Source organism: Calliopsis andreniformis, chromosome 2 (genome assembly GCF_051401765.1).
Source record: "Calliopsis andreniformis isolate RMS-2024a chromosome 2, iyCalAndr_principal, whole genome shotgun sequence".
In the NCBI taxonomy this organism is placed as follows: domain Eukaryota; kingdom Metazoa; phylum Arthropoda; class Insecta; order Hymenoptera; family Andrenidae; genus Calliopsis; species Calliopsis andreniformis.
In genome coordinates, this window is record NC_135063.1 from 15,742,388 (window position 1) to 15,759,260 (window position 16,873).

Genomic DNA, 16,873 nt, shown 5'->3' on the forward strand with positions numbered 1-16,873 from the left:
TTTAGGGATTCAGCGAAGTTCTGCTTCTCACCGATCACATTTTTGGGAAGACCACAATGGACCAATGGTGTAAGATGATCTCAGGACCGTGTGTCTGACTACGAACTCGTGGATCCTGAGCTTACAGCGCTGAGACAGAGCCACTACAGCGTTCGAATCGCGCTAGCTTCCCGTGTCTCGCGAGGAATGGTCGCTGCACCGAGGGCTCACCATGTTTTACGTTCACCGAGCCGAAGGTCCTCGTGTGATGTCTCTGGTAGGTGTTGCAGAGTCACCGCGCGACGCTTGCGTCTCACATTGTCCTTTCCACGGTGCCTTGTTGTTTCTCGTTGTACGAACGCGAGGAGGAGCGCGCGCCTCACCGAAGCACCGTGCACGCTGTGCACGACCGTGGTACAACAGCCCTCCGGGGACAAATCGCCCCCACCCTCCGCGGAACCGGCATCACACTGAAAACCGGCTGGCAAGATGGCAAGTGTAGCCTCTCTTAGCCGATGCCAGCGACATCTGGCGGGGGAATGTGGAGACGAATCGGGGAGAGGTGTCGGTATGGAAGGGACCGATATTTGGCGGGAAATTTAGATGGGTTTGAATATGTTTTGTGGAAGAGGGAAAGAAGGAGCGAAGGTGGGTCAAATTTGAATAATGTTATACCTACTTTTTTGTAATAAAAAAGGAGCACGAAGGATACTGAATATCAAAAATAATTGAAAAGAGGGTTTTATTGGGAAGCTTCCAATCTTGTTTGTGAATGGTTTATGCTTATCTGAATATAAATGCCACGCGCGAGTTAGAAACGTGTTACTTGCCAGCGCGTACTTGTCGAAGAGGGACGGTGACCAAAGGTTTCAGATATGAATACCGTTACTTGTATCGCTCCTGTCAATATTGCTGTTATTAAATATTGTACGTATTTTTTTCATATTCTATTTTAATAATTTTGGCTGAAGTTTGTAGTTATTGTAACAATCCTCGAATAAGAATCGTATAATCATTTTCATATGAAAATTTGATTTCAATTCAAACTAATACATAATTCCGAAGTTGTATAACATTTTTTATTAACGGGATTATTTCATTCAAAACAAGATTTTGTATAATACGAGATTTACTTTCTTCGTTCTTCAGTTAAATGCGCGCCATTTTTGTATTTTAAATCAAAATTACGAGTACAAGGAGAATTTTTGTATGCAAATGGATATTTTGTTCATTTCAAGAAATCTTATCGTAAACCAACTGATTTTTTATCAACCACTTAGCATCTACAAGAAAAAAAATACATTTGAAAGTATTATGAGCTGTAGCGTACATTTGACCTACATTGTAACGATTTAAATTTGAATAGCCATGTTCAAATATTATTAAAATAACTTAAGACCATAATGCGTCGGTTCTACGATTTATTTATTCTTTCTATTTGCAGGGGGCAAAAGAGATGAAACATTAATATTACCAGCAAATGATTCTATCAGTGCCACTCTAGATACTGATCAGGTAAACATATAATTATATATGATAACATTCTGTAAACTTTTCTTTTACAATTTATTTTAATTTTTAGCTATGTGCAAAAACCACTGTCATGGCCAGTCCACATTTCAAACAGGACCGTATCTGGTTAAATGGAAAGTAAGTTCCAGATTTATAAATCTGGAAAATAAGTCACATTTTAATATAACACTATAACATTTCAGAGAAGAAGATGCCAGGAATCCTAGACTGCAAAATTGTTTAGAAGAAAGTATGTTACTATATATTAATATTCTAAATCCTTTTAAAGGTCTCATTAGTAATGCAACATATACTATTTCAGTTAGAAAATGTGCAGGACATTCCAATAGCTTAAGTCAATGGAAAATTCACATCTGCTCAGAGAATAACTTTCCAACTGCAGCTGGTTTGGCTTCCAGTGCAGCGGGTTATGCCTGTCTAGTAGCTGCTCTTGCTAAATTGTTTAAAGTCGAGGTATTCCTAAAGAAACACATACTTCTATGTTTCAAAATACATAAAGTTGGTTATCACCTATATTCCTAATTATTCTAGGGTGATATTAGCTCAATTGCTCGCGTTGGTTCAGGATCAGCATGTCGTAGCGTCATGGGAGGCTTTGTGAGATGGCATATGGGCACCAAACCTAATGGAATTGATAGTATAGCAAAACAAATTGTGCCTGCCTCCCATTGGCCAGACATGAGAATCTTAATATTAGTTGTACGTACTATTCCGTAATCCCTACTTCAAATTCATTCACAGAACATGTATTAATGATTTCTATATATTTCTGTAGGTAAATGACGCAAAAAAGAAAGTTTCCAGCGCGATCGGAATGAGGAGGGGGATGGAGACGTCTGAGCTTTTAAATTATAGAGTAAAACACATTGTCCCTGAAAGAACAAATAGAATGCAGCAGGCAATAATTGAGAAAGACTTCAACACGTTTGCTGAACTCACAATGAAAGATTCTAATCAAATGCATGCAGTGGTTCTGGACACTTATCCACCATGTACCTATATGAATGACATTTCCCATGCAGTTGTGGAGCTTATTCATTCTTATAATGATGCTGTTGATAGTGTAAAGGTATTCATAATTATCAACTTTTAAGATTTACTACAGGATTACAGCTTTGATGAAGCAAGTATAATTATTTCTCAAATAATACTTATTGCAGGTTGCATATACGTATGATGCTGGGCCAAATGCAACTTTGTATCTTTTGGAAAAGGATGTACCAGCAATAATAGGAGTACTGGATCACTTTTTCCCACCATTAAAAGATACTCTGGTGGAGTACAGAAAAGGATTACCTATTGAAACAGTGAAACCTTCACAAGTACATTTCGTAGCTATTATAGTAAATTATGTATCATCTCATACGTATGGAGGTAAATAATTATATTTGGATTTATTTTAGGACCTACTAAATAAAATCAGTATTCAGAGACATGCCCCAGGATGTTTCAAGTATATTATTTATACTAGAGTTGGAGATGGACCTAAATATCTGAAAGATCCTAAAGATCATCTTTTAAATGCTCAAGGATTGCCTATTAATCAAGCCTAAGTCTTCCACAGTATTAGGAATATTTGTGATATATTTAATAAAGAAATTCTGGTGTTGTTATTTATTGTATAATAAAATGCAATGGGCTACTTACTAACTTTTTATCTATTTCTTGTTTATCTTATCTGTTAGAATGATAGCTAAAACGAGAATAATTGCAAATACATATCATAAAATGATATGAACTTAAATTTCAATTTTCACTTAATTTTGTGTGGTAATATTGTCTCTGCATATCTGTTTCCTCAATTCATACATTACTGATAGTAAAAATTTTCTAGTTCCATACTTCGTATTATAGGTTACATGTAACGTGAGTTGCAAAATGTTGTAAGTGAACTCTACTTGCTGAGAAGGGATATTCAAAAAAGATTAGTGATATTTTGCAATAAGAGCTAAATATTAAATTATAATAATTCAAGAATTTTAAGTGGAGGAATCTAAAGTACAGAACTGAAACAATGTCACGCGGTGTCGAGACTATTAAAGCTGTTTTAAATAATATTGTTAAAATACCGAATTTTGGACAGTGCATGAGAAAAGTAAATTTCCGATATATTCGATTCCCTTTTTATGGCCTAATTCATAAATAATCACACAACTTGGTTTAGTTAAGCTTTATTAAAGTAGAATAACTAACCTTTGAAGATTGTTCTTAGATCATTTTTCCTTTTTAAATAGCTTGAAATAATCTCAGCTGGAAATGGGAATTGCAAAGCACAATTTGTGGTATCTGAGGAACATTTAAATTTAGGAGGAACTATGCATGGTGGTTTTACAAGTACTCTTATTGATTGTGTCTCTACCTATGCTGTAATGACTCATGGAACTGGTGTACCAGGGGTTTCAGTAAATTTGAATGTCTCGTACGAACATTTTATCTTATCTTCATTTATATTTGTGTATAAGTAGTATACATATAACAACAATTAATGTACAGGTTTATGAAACCTGCATTTCCTGGTGAGTTGGTGACGGTTGATGCCAAAACGGTACGTGCTGGAAAAACATTAGCTTTCCTTGCAGTGGATATTACGAAGAACAATGGGAAGGATATAATTGCTCATGGTCAACACACAAAATTTATAGCAACATGAAATAGCATTACATATCACTAGTAGCTACTGAGCATAGAATAATTTTAATTGAATACTGATATACCATGTGCCATATTGTAATATGTGTGGAAAAAACTGTACAAGTAATAGATCTATTGATCATTTTTTTGTAAACAAGAATAATTCATTGTATGGCATAGTACTTATTAACAAATCAATGTCTTACAATGTTAGTAAGCACTGTATACAATATATTAAATTATGTAATGATACATTTGTTAAAGTGATATGTAAATTGTAAATATCTTGCATTACTATCTGAAAAATACACAAAATGCTACACAAAAGAGAGATTAAAGAATTATTACAAAACTGCATTTCTTTGTGTTTCTATAACATAAATATTTTTATCTAAATTGACGCTAAAATGTACTTGCGTTTTGCACTACAGAAGCGATGTCTAATTCTTTGTCGCCCAAAAATGCTTCCCGCTTCATCTGAATAAGTAACAGATCAATTATAAATTTTTACTTTCATCTTGTTTAGAGTACCTTTAAGGTATTGAAATATGAGACTAGAGATGCGACAATCTAAATGACGAATCAAGTCCAGGAGCGGACAACAAAGAATCAATTTCCTACGGTTCATGTGGTATGTACAATAATAAATGCGCAAAGTTAATGAACTTTCGAGACAAAAGCGATTACAAGCGAATAGAAATGGACAGAAAGCCTATTTCCTCCACACTGCTACTTCGATTTCTTCATATCCTCTAAGAGTGACCTCAATTCCTCTATTCTATGAGACAAGGATTCAGCAAGTTCCCTAATTTTTCTAGACTCATGCTTCGTCTCCTCGATCGTCCTCTCTAAATACTCGATTCTTTCAGTGGGATCTCGCGATACAACATCCTTAATCATTAAATTATTTTGCTGTGGCAAGTATTTGGCTGCACTGCGCCTGAAACGCGAGATCGTATTGCTGTGATCCTCGCAACCATCACAGCAATCTGACCACACTCTTAAGTCCACGTACGGTAACTCGTCACAGGTGACGAATCTATTGTCACCCTCTGGCAAGAGAAATACATTCGGCTGAACTCGATTAATATTATCACCATTATCGCAGAGAATCCTCGCCAAACTGGTCTGCCGAATTTGAGCCAGTTGTTCAGGCTTGAAACTCGTAGGACTCTCGTACCAGAACCTGTCTCCGTTCCTAGTACGCCTGAACTGCTCTAATAAAAGACATTTAAAGAGTGGCCCTACTTTAGCATTGGGTAGCTGGTCCTCGAGAACTCCGCCTACCCAGACGTCTATATTTCCAGGATGACCATACAATTCCCTCAACTTCTGTCTGACCTTAGCGCTGCTGATCTCACCAGCCAAGTCTTCAAAGGTCTCTATATGTGACATATTGCAGAATCGTCGCCATTCTAAGTACCCTGGCAAAGCATGATCCCTTCCTCGTTGAATGTTCATCGCTGCCAGATCCAAAGCTACCGCGTGCGCTGTGCGGAACAGCTGTTCTGTTAACTCAGTATTCAAGTTCTGTTCTGGTAACTTCAGCTTAGCAGCAGTGGCGAACATTCCTCTCATCAAGGGATCCACTCCACCCTCCTCGACTAAACGCCAGGGCGAGAAGAAAGCGTCCCTTAGTAGCAGGGGACCGTGGGGTATCGATTGGAAAGACTCGTTCAGACGCTCCAATCGAGGCTGGATCAATGTGTGCCCGAATCTGAGAGCAGCAGTTGCGAAAACGTTTGATATACTAGCATCCAAGTTAGGGTCATAGCCAGAATAGTGGCCAAGAAGCTCGTCAGCTGTGCCTCCGAAAACATAAGGCATCCAATGTTGATAAGTAATATGCTGCATCTCAGCACCGACGATTTTTCTAGCTTCTTGGAAGATCTTCTCACCGTTCCAGTGTGGATTCATCTCTCTGAAAAGACGAGCTATACGATTATGCTCTCGTAGCCATATCGTATGCATCGCTAAGAGAGCCACTTGCTCGTTGGCTCGAATATCTCCCGCTACGAAACAGTTAATTGAGCTTTCCAGAGGATTCCTCCTGCAATCCACAAACTGACCAGAGGCATACGGCAGGAGTGGTTTGTGGCCAGGAATGGTTGGGCCTTCCCGCAGTAAGCCATGATCTGTTGAGAAATCGCGTAAATCTCTAGCCAAGTCGTCGTCGTAGCCATACACCTGGGAGGCATCTAGGTAACTAGTAAGCTGATTCAGTTGTTCACGAGGAGTGAAGCTGTTCCACAATACGCTCGTCATCCCAGAACCACAAACAGCGCTTGTTCTGATAAAATCGATGCATCTTCTGTTGTTTATTCGAGGATCCCCGGGTGGAACTTCCATGGGGAAACAGGGGGCAGCATTGTCGCAAGATTTCTTGCAGTCTATGCCATCCCAGGATTCGCTAGACACAGCAGGCAAGGCGTGATCCAGATCGTGGTCCAAGAATTGCCCCCATTGCATCACCATGTGGGTGATCCTGTCGTCAGAGGTTACAGTATGCGTTGAAACTAGAGTCGTCGAGATCAGTCGCGCTGCTGGCTTTGGGAACCCATAGTAACGACGTCCCTTCTCCCAGCCAACTGGCGAGGAGATCCCATTCTCATAGATGGGCTGCAGGTTTCTGCGAAATCCGGTGTAAGAGGAACCCCACGTGGGATGTTGTAGATTGTTGCAACTACCATCTATGCTGCGGTACTTCGTGTGGTAACACATGTTTGTACAGTTCTGGCGATGTCTGTGGCCAGTGCAACCGGAGAGCCTTTCAATCTCTCGAACCTATATTAGAAAATTTATGAATATTTTATACTTCAACATCAACCTAGTTGCATTCAAATACCTGTTCCGGCGTCAGGATTTCCTCATATCGGAACTCAGCAGTGGCGTTCGCCGAGATACCAGCATTCACCATGCGTCGAATGTTAACAAGCGTTCTTTCAAAGATTTCTGCTGGCCTGGCTGCAGCACGGCCAACAGCATCGGGGAAACGTGCAAGCCTGAATGGATTAACTCGTTGAGACCTGTTGCCACTGAAGAGGTTCATTAATGTATTGTTAATGGCGCGATCGATTTCGTCTCTGGCATCCTTGAAGGCTCTTATCACTAAGACATCTGTCGCCTCAGGTTGGCGAACACGCAACAGGGCTTGGGCTGTCGCGCGACCGTACTCGTTTACAGCTGAACACTCATACCTGTGTATAAAATGTCTCTTTAACTAACCGATACGCGTGACACTAAGTTGATCAAATTAAAGTCATTATGTTCCTTTTGCCTCACCTTCCAGTGTCCGCAGCGGTAACGTTATAAAGATACAAGCTTCCTCCACGCGATATTTTCACCCTGTCCCCTTCCACAGCGGTGCCGTCTTTCTTCCACTGTATTACTGGTTTGGGGACACCCTCCACCCTACAGGGTACTTCGATAATGGCTCCAGGTTCCACCTCCATATCGTGAGGCTCGTACGTCATCCTAGGTGGACTGTAGGCCGCGTCGACGACCTTCAAATCCGCGCTGGTTTCCGCGTATCCATTTGAATTCCTCGCTCTGCAGACGTACCTCGCCGAGTCAGATTCTTTTGCAGTGAGGATACGAAGCACGTTCCCGCCATCCTCTATCGCGATACGACCACCCACGCTCAACTGCTGGTTGTCTCGCCACCACTGGATCTTTGGCGTGGGTCGGCCGTCGACTCTGCAGGTCAAGGAGACGTCTGTGCCCACCTGTACAGTCTGGGACTCGGGCAACTGGGTGAATTTCAGCGAGGGGGGGACCGAGATCACGGCCCTAGCGCTTCTGGATTTCGTGGAACCCATTTCGCTCTTAGCCAAGCATTCATATTCGCCAGTGTCCTGCTCGGTCGCATCGGTTATCACAAGAGTTCCATCGTCTTGGATAATGTAACGATCCCCGTCGGGAGACACTTCGTTCGAGTCTCTCATCCACTTGATCTCTGGCGTTGGGTTGCCTACCACCTCGCAGGTGAAGGTGATAGTGCCGCCAATCCTGACTTCCACGTCCTGGGGACCAGTCATTATTCGCGGTGTAGCTGAAAGAGGATGTTGTAAGAATTAGCATCTAGTACTTTTTTATTTTTCTGTTAGTTTAGCTTATGATACTCGAGACCTTTTACTTATCATGCCAATGTAAGCAGGAATAATTAATGGGGTTCTGCCTTTCCCCTCGAATATGGAAAGGAAACGGGCAAGCTACTTAAGGCTGTTTCACGCATTGATGAGTTTACGACGAACCGTAATATCGGTCTGTCAGTTTGTCTTAGTCACGGTGGAAGTGATAGAATAACTAATAGGTGGAAGTGCTGGTTAATTCATATACGACCAGACTTGAACTTAGCGCGGCTTCATATAGTAAAGGACAAAGCTAATGAAAATAGTTGACAAATGAAAGAATAAACTCAACAGCAATGAAAATCATCTGGAGACATCGCCGTCAGCGATCGCCCCCTCATTTCATCCGGAGCCTCGCACACAGCAGCCATCTCCGAGGGTTTGTTCTGCAGCCTATGCACCAGCCAGACAAGATTGCAATCGCATATCAGGGAATTGCTATCGAGTCGAAGTCGCGTCATCGGGCCCACGTTGTGGAACGCGTCTGCAGGCAGGTGATGGAGCATGTTATTGTGCAGAAACAGCCTCTCCAAAGCAGGGAGATCATTGAACGTGCCCTTCTTGATCTCTCGCAGGTGGTTGAAGTGCAAATACAACTGCTCCAATTTCGGCAGGCCAGCGAATGCATCTGGGGATATGTGTTCTATGCGGTTCTTGTACAAATAGAGGATCCTCAGGTTCGGTGCACCCTCGAAGGTCCTAGGCAAGAGGTGCCTGATGCGATTGTCGTTCAACAGGAGCGTGTGCAGCTCGTAGAGGCCATGGAAGGCGCCTGGTCGCAGTTCTGCTATGTTGTTGAATCGTAGATCCCTGGAAAATTGAATTTTTATGAATATGAGCTCTGGACTGGTACAATCATATTTGTTAAAATTTTTAAGAAGGACCAGTTTAGATAAACGCTTCTTCCATAGAAGACAGGCTGAAGTTGAAGTCTGACCTGGGTTTGCTATTCAAATCTTCTCAATTATCCACGTAAAGAGAATGAAGCTAGTCGTAGTCCACCGATTACGCTCAAGTATCGTTCGTGGGTCGAGTTTTACGTTCCTCTCTCAATTGAGCAAGAACCAACTCTGCGTGTCTATCGATCGTGGCATAATCGGCCAGATACACGGATCGTACGCGACGAGGAGTGGAATATAAAGCAAGGAGATAATCGTCGGGACCTGGTTTCAATTTTTATTCAAAAGGTCGCTCGGTTTGAACGGCTCGTGGCGTCAGCGACGAGGAAATAGATTTTCAGAGGCGTGCGCCTCTTTAAAGAAACAATGATGGCCGAAGCAGGCCATTACACGGTTCGCCGCTGGAAAGATCGTCGGAGTCATAAAGCGCAAAGCTCTTAATTAACGATTTTACTCGACTCGTTGCGCATTATATCTCCTCCCCTCTAAATTGCCAGGGCGAGTTCTCGGTTCGACGCGTCGGTATTTTAACCTCTTTATCGCTTCAGCGATCTCTCAACGGCCCAGTCGAGATGGAGGAGGGAAATGGGAGCGGAGGACGAAAATTTCGCGATTTTCACGACACTATTGTGGAACAAGAATCTTTACTTGTTCTAACCTCATTTTTCATTTTATCGAATGCCATGAATTTTTTAGGTTATGTAAAGGGATAAGTATCCAGGCATAGTTATGTATCGTAAAATTTATAGTTTAGGTTTAGGAAACGTCGATCCTTCACTACATAGGTAATAAAATATCTTCAAAATATTCCGATTAGTAAATAGGTACAAATAAAAAAGAGAACAAAATCAGATCTTCTAATTTCTGAAAAAATTAAAGATAACCAAAATGAAGGTTTGGTTAAAACATTTTCATCGAATTAAATTTCAGTAAAGTATATTACAATGTGTAATTTACATACAGTAGAGTTCTTTCGTGCTGAAACGTGATATAATTTTAGAGAATGAGAAAATACGTGGTAGAGATTACGAGCCTCGGGTGTTACACATAATTCGAGACCCCGAGGATCCTTCAAAATGATGAAATGAGCAGTCTCCCGATCGTCGAGGATACGCCTATTATGGATATTGACCCGAATATCGAGTATCCTTAAGCCGCTGCCTCAGCTTCATTGAATAAATACACCTTTGTTAAATTGCCGATATTCCTGCGAGATAGGCTGCCTTGATGCAACCACTGATCTTTGAACAATCGCACAGTATCAGTAAAAATGGTATCAATGGTTACACAAGCATATTTATTACGCGATACGAGTGTTTAAAAATGATTAGATTCCTTCATATGACTATATTTATAGCAATGACAAAATTTCCATTGCAGCAATTTTTGTGATCATAATTTTATAAGAAGACACTTAAAGGGTATTCATAATGGAAGTGTAAAAATAGCAGATCAGATCTGCAAAATGTAGCAACACCATATAAGGATATATCTCTGAACCACAAGCACAGAAATGATCCAACCGTGTGACATCATCGCGATCTGGAACTTCTGCTGAATGTAAATCGGAAACGTGAAGAAAATTTGATGTTTCTAATCCAGATATTTGACTTAGAAATTAAGGCACGTTCACATCAGCTGACGAAACATCACGGCACTCATATTGAACTCTTTGCTCAAAGTCTATTGAGAGTCCATTTACTGAAAATACCTCTCCACTTTGAAAAATGTTACTTCATCTAAAAGTAGTCTAGCCTTCTATCTATCATGCTTCAAAGATAAAAGTCACTAGTGCCTATAACGAATCCCACAAGTAGCCTCTGTTAACGAAAACATTCCTCATAGGTACCATGACCCCAGCAAACCATTATTCAAGACTCCACCCTTCTCCTCAAAATACAAAATATTTCCACCGAGTTCTAGAAAAGTACTACCAACGATTCTTATCGCCAATTATTAACAGGACGCAATGCCCTACTTATCCCAATTGAGAAACTTCAAGTTAACCACTCTCCAGGTCAACAAACGAAACTTTTCCCCATTATTCCCAGTAGTAGGTCCCAGGCATTTTTCATTATACCTCGCGAAGTATTGTGCCACGAAAAATTGCGGCGAGGGGCACGCCGCAGTGTGGCAACAATCGAATCATAATTCAATCTCCGCGAGCTTAATGAATACATGGAGCTCGGTAACGAACAGTAATTTTATTCATATACCGAGTTTAGATCCTTTCAGCGGGTATCTGGCATTGAAATAGCTCGAGGCAGCCAGAGAGTTCCTTTGGTCTGATTTTTACGAGGAAGCTCCAAGAGCACCCTTTGTCCGTGGCAAGCATAAACAAAGAACGCGGTACCATGAGCGCAAAGGCTAAAGGTTGGCGAGAGGAGGACGGCAGGGAGCAGAGGATAGCAGGCGAATCTGCCGTGAAAATAGAAACTGGTAGAATGTAAACTACGAGGCCAGTTTACGGAACGCCAGAAGGAGTTTAATAACACTGTTGATCTTAACTTGGGCTGATCGTGAACCCTGGGAATTCTGGAGGGGTCCTCGAGTTTAGAGCTCGAAAAATGATTTTAAGCTATTGGTTTATACGTAGTGTAAGAGTGAAGGAGGCCAGATGCTACGTTAATTTTGTAAAAATTGGGGAAAAAATGTGGAGTAATTTATTCGTTATATTTTTTTAAATCAAATTTAAAATTGAAATTTTAGCGTCAAAGCACTTGAGTGGTGCTTCACTTTTCATATTTAAAAGAAATATGTTTGTCTTGTGGAGTTAATCAATTTGGCAAATGAGGAGCTCATATGTAAACGATTTATGGCTCTTAAACGAGATGTGATCATCGATCCAAGTAAGGAACAACTGCTTAATTAATAGCGGTTTTCATTAATTACGCGTTACGGATCGGTATATTAGAGCGCGCGATCTTCTCTGAGTCACCTATTAATAAATAGAATTCTATCGTTCTTTAAACGAGATTTAATTGTCGTGGACTAACCGATGGTCTCGCAATTAACGCTGATGTATGTGATTCACCGCGAGCTATTTGCAAACACACAAGAGGAATATGATCACATAAAAGTAATAAAAAATTGACAAAAGCTGATAAAATAGAAATGACTTTACTTTCACGGATTCGAACTTCATATTTTTCGTGATATGGACTTTTTCCTACAGAGAAAAAGTAAATATTGAAACGAAGTCCTTAACCCGATTGAGGGTGACAGAAATGATAAAATGCATCGACGTGTAAATATATGTATGTGTAACAATTGATATCATCTTATCGGTTTCACACTTCGCAGAGAAAATACCACTTAACACGAAAGGGAGAGAAAAAACGAATACTCGACTCGTATGTCGAGAGTATTATTTCTGACTTAACATGAACGTGATGTCATGTTTCGAAATATTGATAAAATCAAGAATACATCTTGCGAAATATATGGCGAAAACGTCATAAAAGAACAATAAAGAATAGTCCTTTTTTCATACAAAAATTCATGATTGACTTTTTAAAAAAATTTTTCACGATATGTAACAAATTTAAAAATCCACTGCCCAAAAAATTTATGATAGAAAAATTTTGGGTAAAAATCGACTAACTTTGACTGATGATAACTCCGCAAAAAATCATCGTAGGTTCATGATCTTTTTTTTAAATAACAGCCTGAAGTCTTGTCTGTAAGATGCTATGCCCTGAGTTTAAATTTAGTGTACCTCTACTGCTGCAGCACCTTAAATCTGAAGGCATGTTTATCGTATTGAAAATTCCAATGTTTGACGAAATGCACGGACTTCCTAGAATTTTTTTCGGGAATGCCGTTTGCAGGAGCATATAGCTTGAACCTTACCCTTTCAATTAAAAAAAAGATCAAGTCGCTGCGATTTTTTTTCACAAAGTTACAGCACTTTAAAGAAACCCTTGCATTTTGATAGCAGAATGAATAGTCCTGGTATATGGCAAAAATGCAAGGGTTACTTTGAAGTGCTGTAACTTTGCGAAGAAAAATCGTAGCCACCTGATCTTTTTTTTAAATTGAAGGGTAAGGTTCAAGCTATATGCTCCTGGAAACGGCATCTCCGAAAAAAATTTCACCGAGTCCCTGTATTTTGTCAAATTTTGCAATTTGCCATATTGAATATTGCCAATTTTGGCGGAAGGCACAGACCTGGAAAAAATTTTTTTCAAAGATGCAGTTTGCAGTAGCTCAAAGTCGGAACCTTCCCCTTCAATTTAAAAAAAAGATCAAGTCGCTGCGATTTTTTTTCACAAAGTTACAGCATTTTAAAGAAACCCTTGCATTTTGACAGCAGAATGAATAGTACTGGTATATGGCAAAAATGCAAGGGTTACTTTGAAGTGCTGTAACTTTGTGAAAAAAAATCGCAGCGACTTGATCTTTTTTTTAAATTGAAGGGGAAGGTTCAAGCTATATACTCCTGGAAACGGCATTCCCGAAAAAAATTCTAGGAAGTCCGTGCATTTCGTCAAACTTTGAAATTTTCAATATGATAAACATGCCTTCAGATTTAAGGCGCTACAGTAGTAGAGGTGTACTACATTTAAAATTAAGGTATAATATCTTACAGTGAAGACTTCAAGCTGTAATTTAGAAAAAAGATCATGATCCTACGATGAATTTTCGCAGAGTTATGATCAGTCAAAGTTGGCTGATTTCTGCCCCAAATTTTTCTATACCATAATTTATCTGAGCAGTGTATATGTACACTTAATTATTAGAATTAATGGTAGAAACATGAAATACAAGGTTCGACAAAGTTATTAAGTAACTAATTTTATACATAGACTTAGGAATGTACACCCGCATTAGAAACCCGTCGTTCACGCGACGTCTGTCTGTTCGTTGATGCAAAGACTGATTTGCATGCGTCGTATACTATCTTTATATATAGTTTAAAGCCGTACAGTCATGGCTATTTTAACTGTATCCAAAAACACCTTGGGTCTCTCGTGTACAGAGAAATCGGTACTGAAGTAAGGAGATGAACGGTACGAATAGCGGTACACTGACAACTTTCTGGTACCAGAAAATATGCTGAACATGGTCCCTTCGCTTAAAGAAAAAACCTATACCTATACTTATGATCTACACAGCCATAAGAATTAATGAATATAACTCTAACAAGAAAAAGAGAAAGTGAAACGTGAATGGACCTTTATTTTCAGATAGAAAAAACTGTGCGTACAAATTGACTGACTGCAGATGCACTTGCCAAGATATACTTCAAGAGAACATAATGCAGACGGCTTAAACGTGTGTAAACAGAGGGTACAAGGCCACTGTGTAAAACAGTTCGAGAACACGTAACCTGATCCTTTACTTTTTTCATGCCTTTAATTCGCAAGCTGCTGGTAATGCGTCTCACATCGAGGGAGCAATAATTTTGCTGATTAGTCGGGTCTAGGTTGGGTCAATGCCTGAAAGAGTTTTCCTTGGAAGTGTGAAGGTTAGGTCAACGCTTGGAGTTCCCTCTTTTTTTCTAGCAATAACAATATTACAAATAAAAAAGGCGCGAAGCATGAAATAGCCACATGTCAGGTGATAGAAAGATGTATCAAAATTAATAAATAATCTATGAATTAATTCTAACATGCACGCTTCCTAAACATAAAAAAGTAAACCTCATTTAAGATAAATTTCAATTGTCAACTATCAAGATAATCAGCTTCCCACGTGTACTCGCTTGGGACTAGAAATATCTACACTATTACTGCCTGCGCTATTAAATTCTCTGACCACTCTAGCCCTAATTTCTCTCTAGAGTCTCCAGACCACCTAAACCAGACCACAAAAAGTGGAACATCGATTCCCCAAGGAAGCAAGGACCATCACGATCGAAACTAAAGAATTCGTCGAAGCTGGTTATGAGCTCGAAATAGTTAAACACGAAAGGATGGCAAAATGAAAAGAACATGCAGAAAAAAGGTACTCACAGGACTGTTGTGTTGGCTGGCACCTTGGGTACGCGACTCAGCTTCTGAAACATGCACCGCACAATGTTCACGAAGCACATGCACTTATGGGGGCATTCCGTTCTTCCGATTTGCCTTGGCTCCGTGGCCGAGGAGACCCCCAGGAGCAACAGGGTCCAGCAGAAGACGCCGAGTGACAGCCTCATGTTGGTCCGTGGTCGATCCTTCGCATCGAAACAGTTCACGCTCGCTGGCACGTGCTCCTCATCGAGGCGAACGCTTCCCTCGACTACAGCGGGTACTTTCACTCCTTCGTTCTCTGTCTTCAACGATACAAATTGCTACCCGACTCCTCTAACAGCCTCTTCACTGTTTTAATCTAGAAGACCACCTCGATCGACAGACACTTCAGCAGAGATCTGCACGCAGGATCTCGGCTACGGTCAGATCCGCGAAGCTTCAGCTGTGGATCCCAGCGACGCTATCGGCCTCTAAGTGGCGGGAAACTGGTCTTCACGGCACTTCGTGTCTTCTGATCTCTCGCTGAGAAGATCCCGCGAAGATTCTGCGAAGATTCTGCGAAGATTCTCCAGGAAGGAGCTGCATGAAGCAACGGCGGCGACAGGAGGAAGACAGCTGCGGAGAGACGCCGCCGCTGCGTTCTCTCTGGGTCTGTGTCTCGTCGCGGCGGTTCAGCTACTACTGGAGCCGCGCCGAGCCACACGCGCCGAGGAGCCTGCACCGACCGTACGCACATCGTCCGGGAGCGCAAGAGCTTTTCCCCCCTCGAATTCTTCCTACGTCCTTCCTGGTCCTCTTGCTTGCTTCGGGCAGGCACTACTTAACCTTTTTGTTGCCATAGGACCTGTATTAGGGGCCTGAAGGATGAATTACAAATTTTATTACACGTATATATTTAATCTTCAAAGATCAAGGATTTCTAGAATATTTCATTTTCCTAATTAGCAAGATTAGTAACAATCTTAAGATTATTTAAGATTTTCAAGATTCCTGAAATTGTGGGACACTCGAGGCTATTAAAGAAAAAACGAAGTGACGAATTTGAAAAAAGGGAAAGAGTCAGCTGCGAATAAGTCTTCCAAATTGTCCTCTAACTCTGAAAGACATTTTGTCAAGGGTCTCTAGGGTGGGCCTGTTCTTGCAACTCGCAATTTCAAGGAAATCGCCAGCACACAATTGGCTGCTTTGTATCTGTCCACTTAACGTTTTTGCGCGTGGCTCCACGTTCTACAGGACACACTGTGTTCTCGGGTGGAAGCGCCTTTGCTGGCCACGCCGCGGCTGCTACTCCATCCTCCTTCCCTCGCTCTGCTTCATCCGCGAGAGTGCGAAGGGACGTGGTTTTTGCTGTCGTCTGGGCTACAGCTCGGTGGTCGAGGCCGCGAAGCCCTTCAAATTTTGACAGTGACGGAAGCGAACGTGTGGATGTAGAGTCGAGCCCAGGATTATATTTGAACAATGTACTCTGACGTGGTTTGAGAATTAGGGAGCACTTAGATTAGAACAGATATTTACTTTGTGCTGGCTTGCGGTATTCGTTGATACGCCGTACAGTATGAAATTCAAAGGCGGATAAATGGAATGCTTGGTGCACGGGCGTTTGCATATGCGGTATCCAGACATTGGCTGCATCTGCGAGTGAAGGAACGTGCATGCACAGCCGTGCAAGTTCAATGAGCGCGAGACACCGGCGCCAAACGCCAATCTACGGCTACGCGAACCTAACAGTACCCCAACCGATCTG

The 16,873-nt window shown here is 41.1% G+C and overlaps 3 protein-coding genes and 1 long non-coding RNA gene across 5 annotated transcripts; 2 read left to right on the forward strand and 2 right to left on the reverse strand.

The window, feature by feature from the left end:
- Window positions 1–752: 752 nt before the first annotated feature.
- On the forward strand, window positions 753–3,383 carry Mvd (mevalonate diphosphate decarboxylase). 2 transcript variants are annotated; one of them, XM_076392491.1, is made up of 9 exons: window positions 753–906; window positions 1,424–1,494; window positions 1,562–1,629; window positions 1,695–1,741; window positions 1,814–1,965; window positions 2,044–2,211; window positions 2,288–2,581; window positions 2,673–2,834; window positions 2,916–3,383. In XM_076392491.1, exons 1-9 carry the CDS (start codon window positions 855–857, stop codon window positions 3,063–3,065), a joined length of 1,164 nt encoding a protein of 387 aa, XP_076248606.1. In that variant the 5' UTR covers window positions 753–854; the 3' UTR covers window positions 3,066–3,383. The 2 variants fall into 2 exon arrangements, with proteins under 2 accessions (XP_076248606.1, XP_076248605.1); XM_076392490.1 differs by lacking the exon at window positions 753–906 and having other exon boundaries at window positions 1,470–1,494; window positions 1,700–1,741.
- A 21-nt stretch (window positions 3,384–3,404) lies between these two features.
- LOC143188292 (acyl-coenzyme A thioesterase 13) lies at window positions 3,405–4,498 on the forward strand. The gene is made up of 3 exons (XM_076392492.1): window positions 3,405–3,607; window positions 3,747–3,931; window positions 4,006–4,498. Exons 1-3 carry the CDS (start codon window positions 3,527–3,529, stop codon window positions 4,160–4,162), a joined length of 423 nt encoding a protein of 140 aa, XP_076248607.1. The 5' UTR covers window positions 3,405–3,526; the 3' UTR covers window positions 4,163–4,498.
- On the reverse strand, window positions 3,941–15,525 carry Pxn (Peroxidasin). Its single transcript, XM_076392484.1, has 5 exons — window positions 15,130–15,525; window positions 8,566–9,083; window positions 7,426–8,194; window positions 6,989–7,340; window positions 3,941–6,927 (listed from the first exon to the last, which is right to left on the reverse strand). Exons 1-5 carry the CDS (start codon window positions 15,312–15,314, stop codon window positions 4,873–4,875), a joined length of 3,879 nt encoding a protein of 1,292 aa, XP_076248599.1. The 5' UTR covers window positions 15,315–15,525; the 3' UTR covers window positions 3,941–4,872.
- Window positions 15,526–15,589: 64 nt separating this feature from the next.
- LOC143188293 (uncharacterized) lies at window positions 15,590–16,418 on the reverse strand. The gene is made up of 2 exons (XR_013003514.1): window positions 16,334–16,418; window positions 15,590–15,986 (listed from the first exon to the last, which is right to left on the reverse strand). It is a non-coding gene; the product is annotated as an uncharacterized LOC143188293 (long non-coding RNA).
- Window positions 16,419–16,873: the final 455 nt, after the last annotated feature.

Excerpts from the sequence above, each read along its gene's own strand:
- Mvd (XM_076392491.1), top strand. The coding sequence starts at position 855 with ATGAATACCGTTACTTGTATCGCTCCTGTCAATATTGCTGTTATTAAA. Across the intron at positions 1,630-1,694 it reads CGTATCTGGTTAAATGGAAA|AGAAGAAGATGCCAGGAATC; the intron begins GTAAGTTCCAGA and ends ATAACATTTCAG. Across the intron at positions 2,835-2,915 it reads AAACAGTGAAACCTTCACAA|GACCTACTAAATAAAATCAG; the intron begins GTACATTTCGTA and ends GATTTATTTTAG.
- Pxn (XM_076392484.1), bottom strand. The coding sequence starts at position 15,314 with ATGAGGCTGTCACTCGGCGTCTTCTGCTGGACCCTGTTGCTCCTGGGG. Across the intron at positions 8,195-8,565 it reads TCCAGATGATTTTCATTGCT|CTACACCGCGAATAATGACT; the intron begins GTTGAGTTTATT and ends ATCCTCTTTCAG. Across the intron at positions 7,341-7,425 it reads ACCGCTGCGGACACTGGAAG|GTATGAGTGTTCAGCTGTAA; the intron begins GTGAGGCAAAAG and ends TTTTATACACAG.
- LOC143188292 (XM_076392492.1), top strand. The coding sequence starts at position 3,527 with ATGTCACGCGGTGTCGAGACTATTAAAGCTGTTTTAAATAATATTGTT. Across the intron at positions 3,608-3,746 it reads TTGGACAGTGCATGAGAAAA|CTTGAAATAATCTCAGCTGG; the intron begins GTAAATTTCCGA and ends CTTTTTAAATAG. Across the intron at positions 3,932-4,005 it reads TCAGTAAATTTGAATGTCTC|GTTTATGAAACCTGCATTTC; the intron begins GTACGAACATTT and ends ATTAATGTACAG.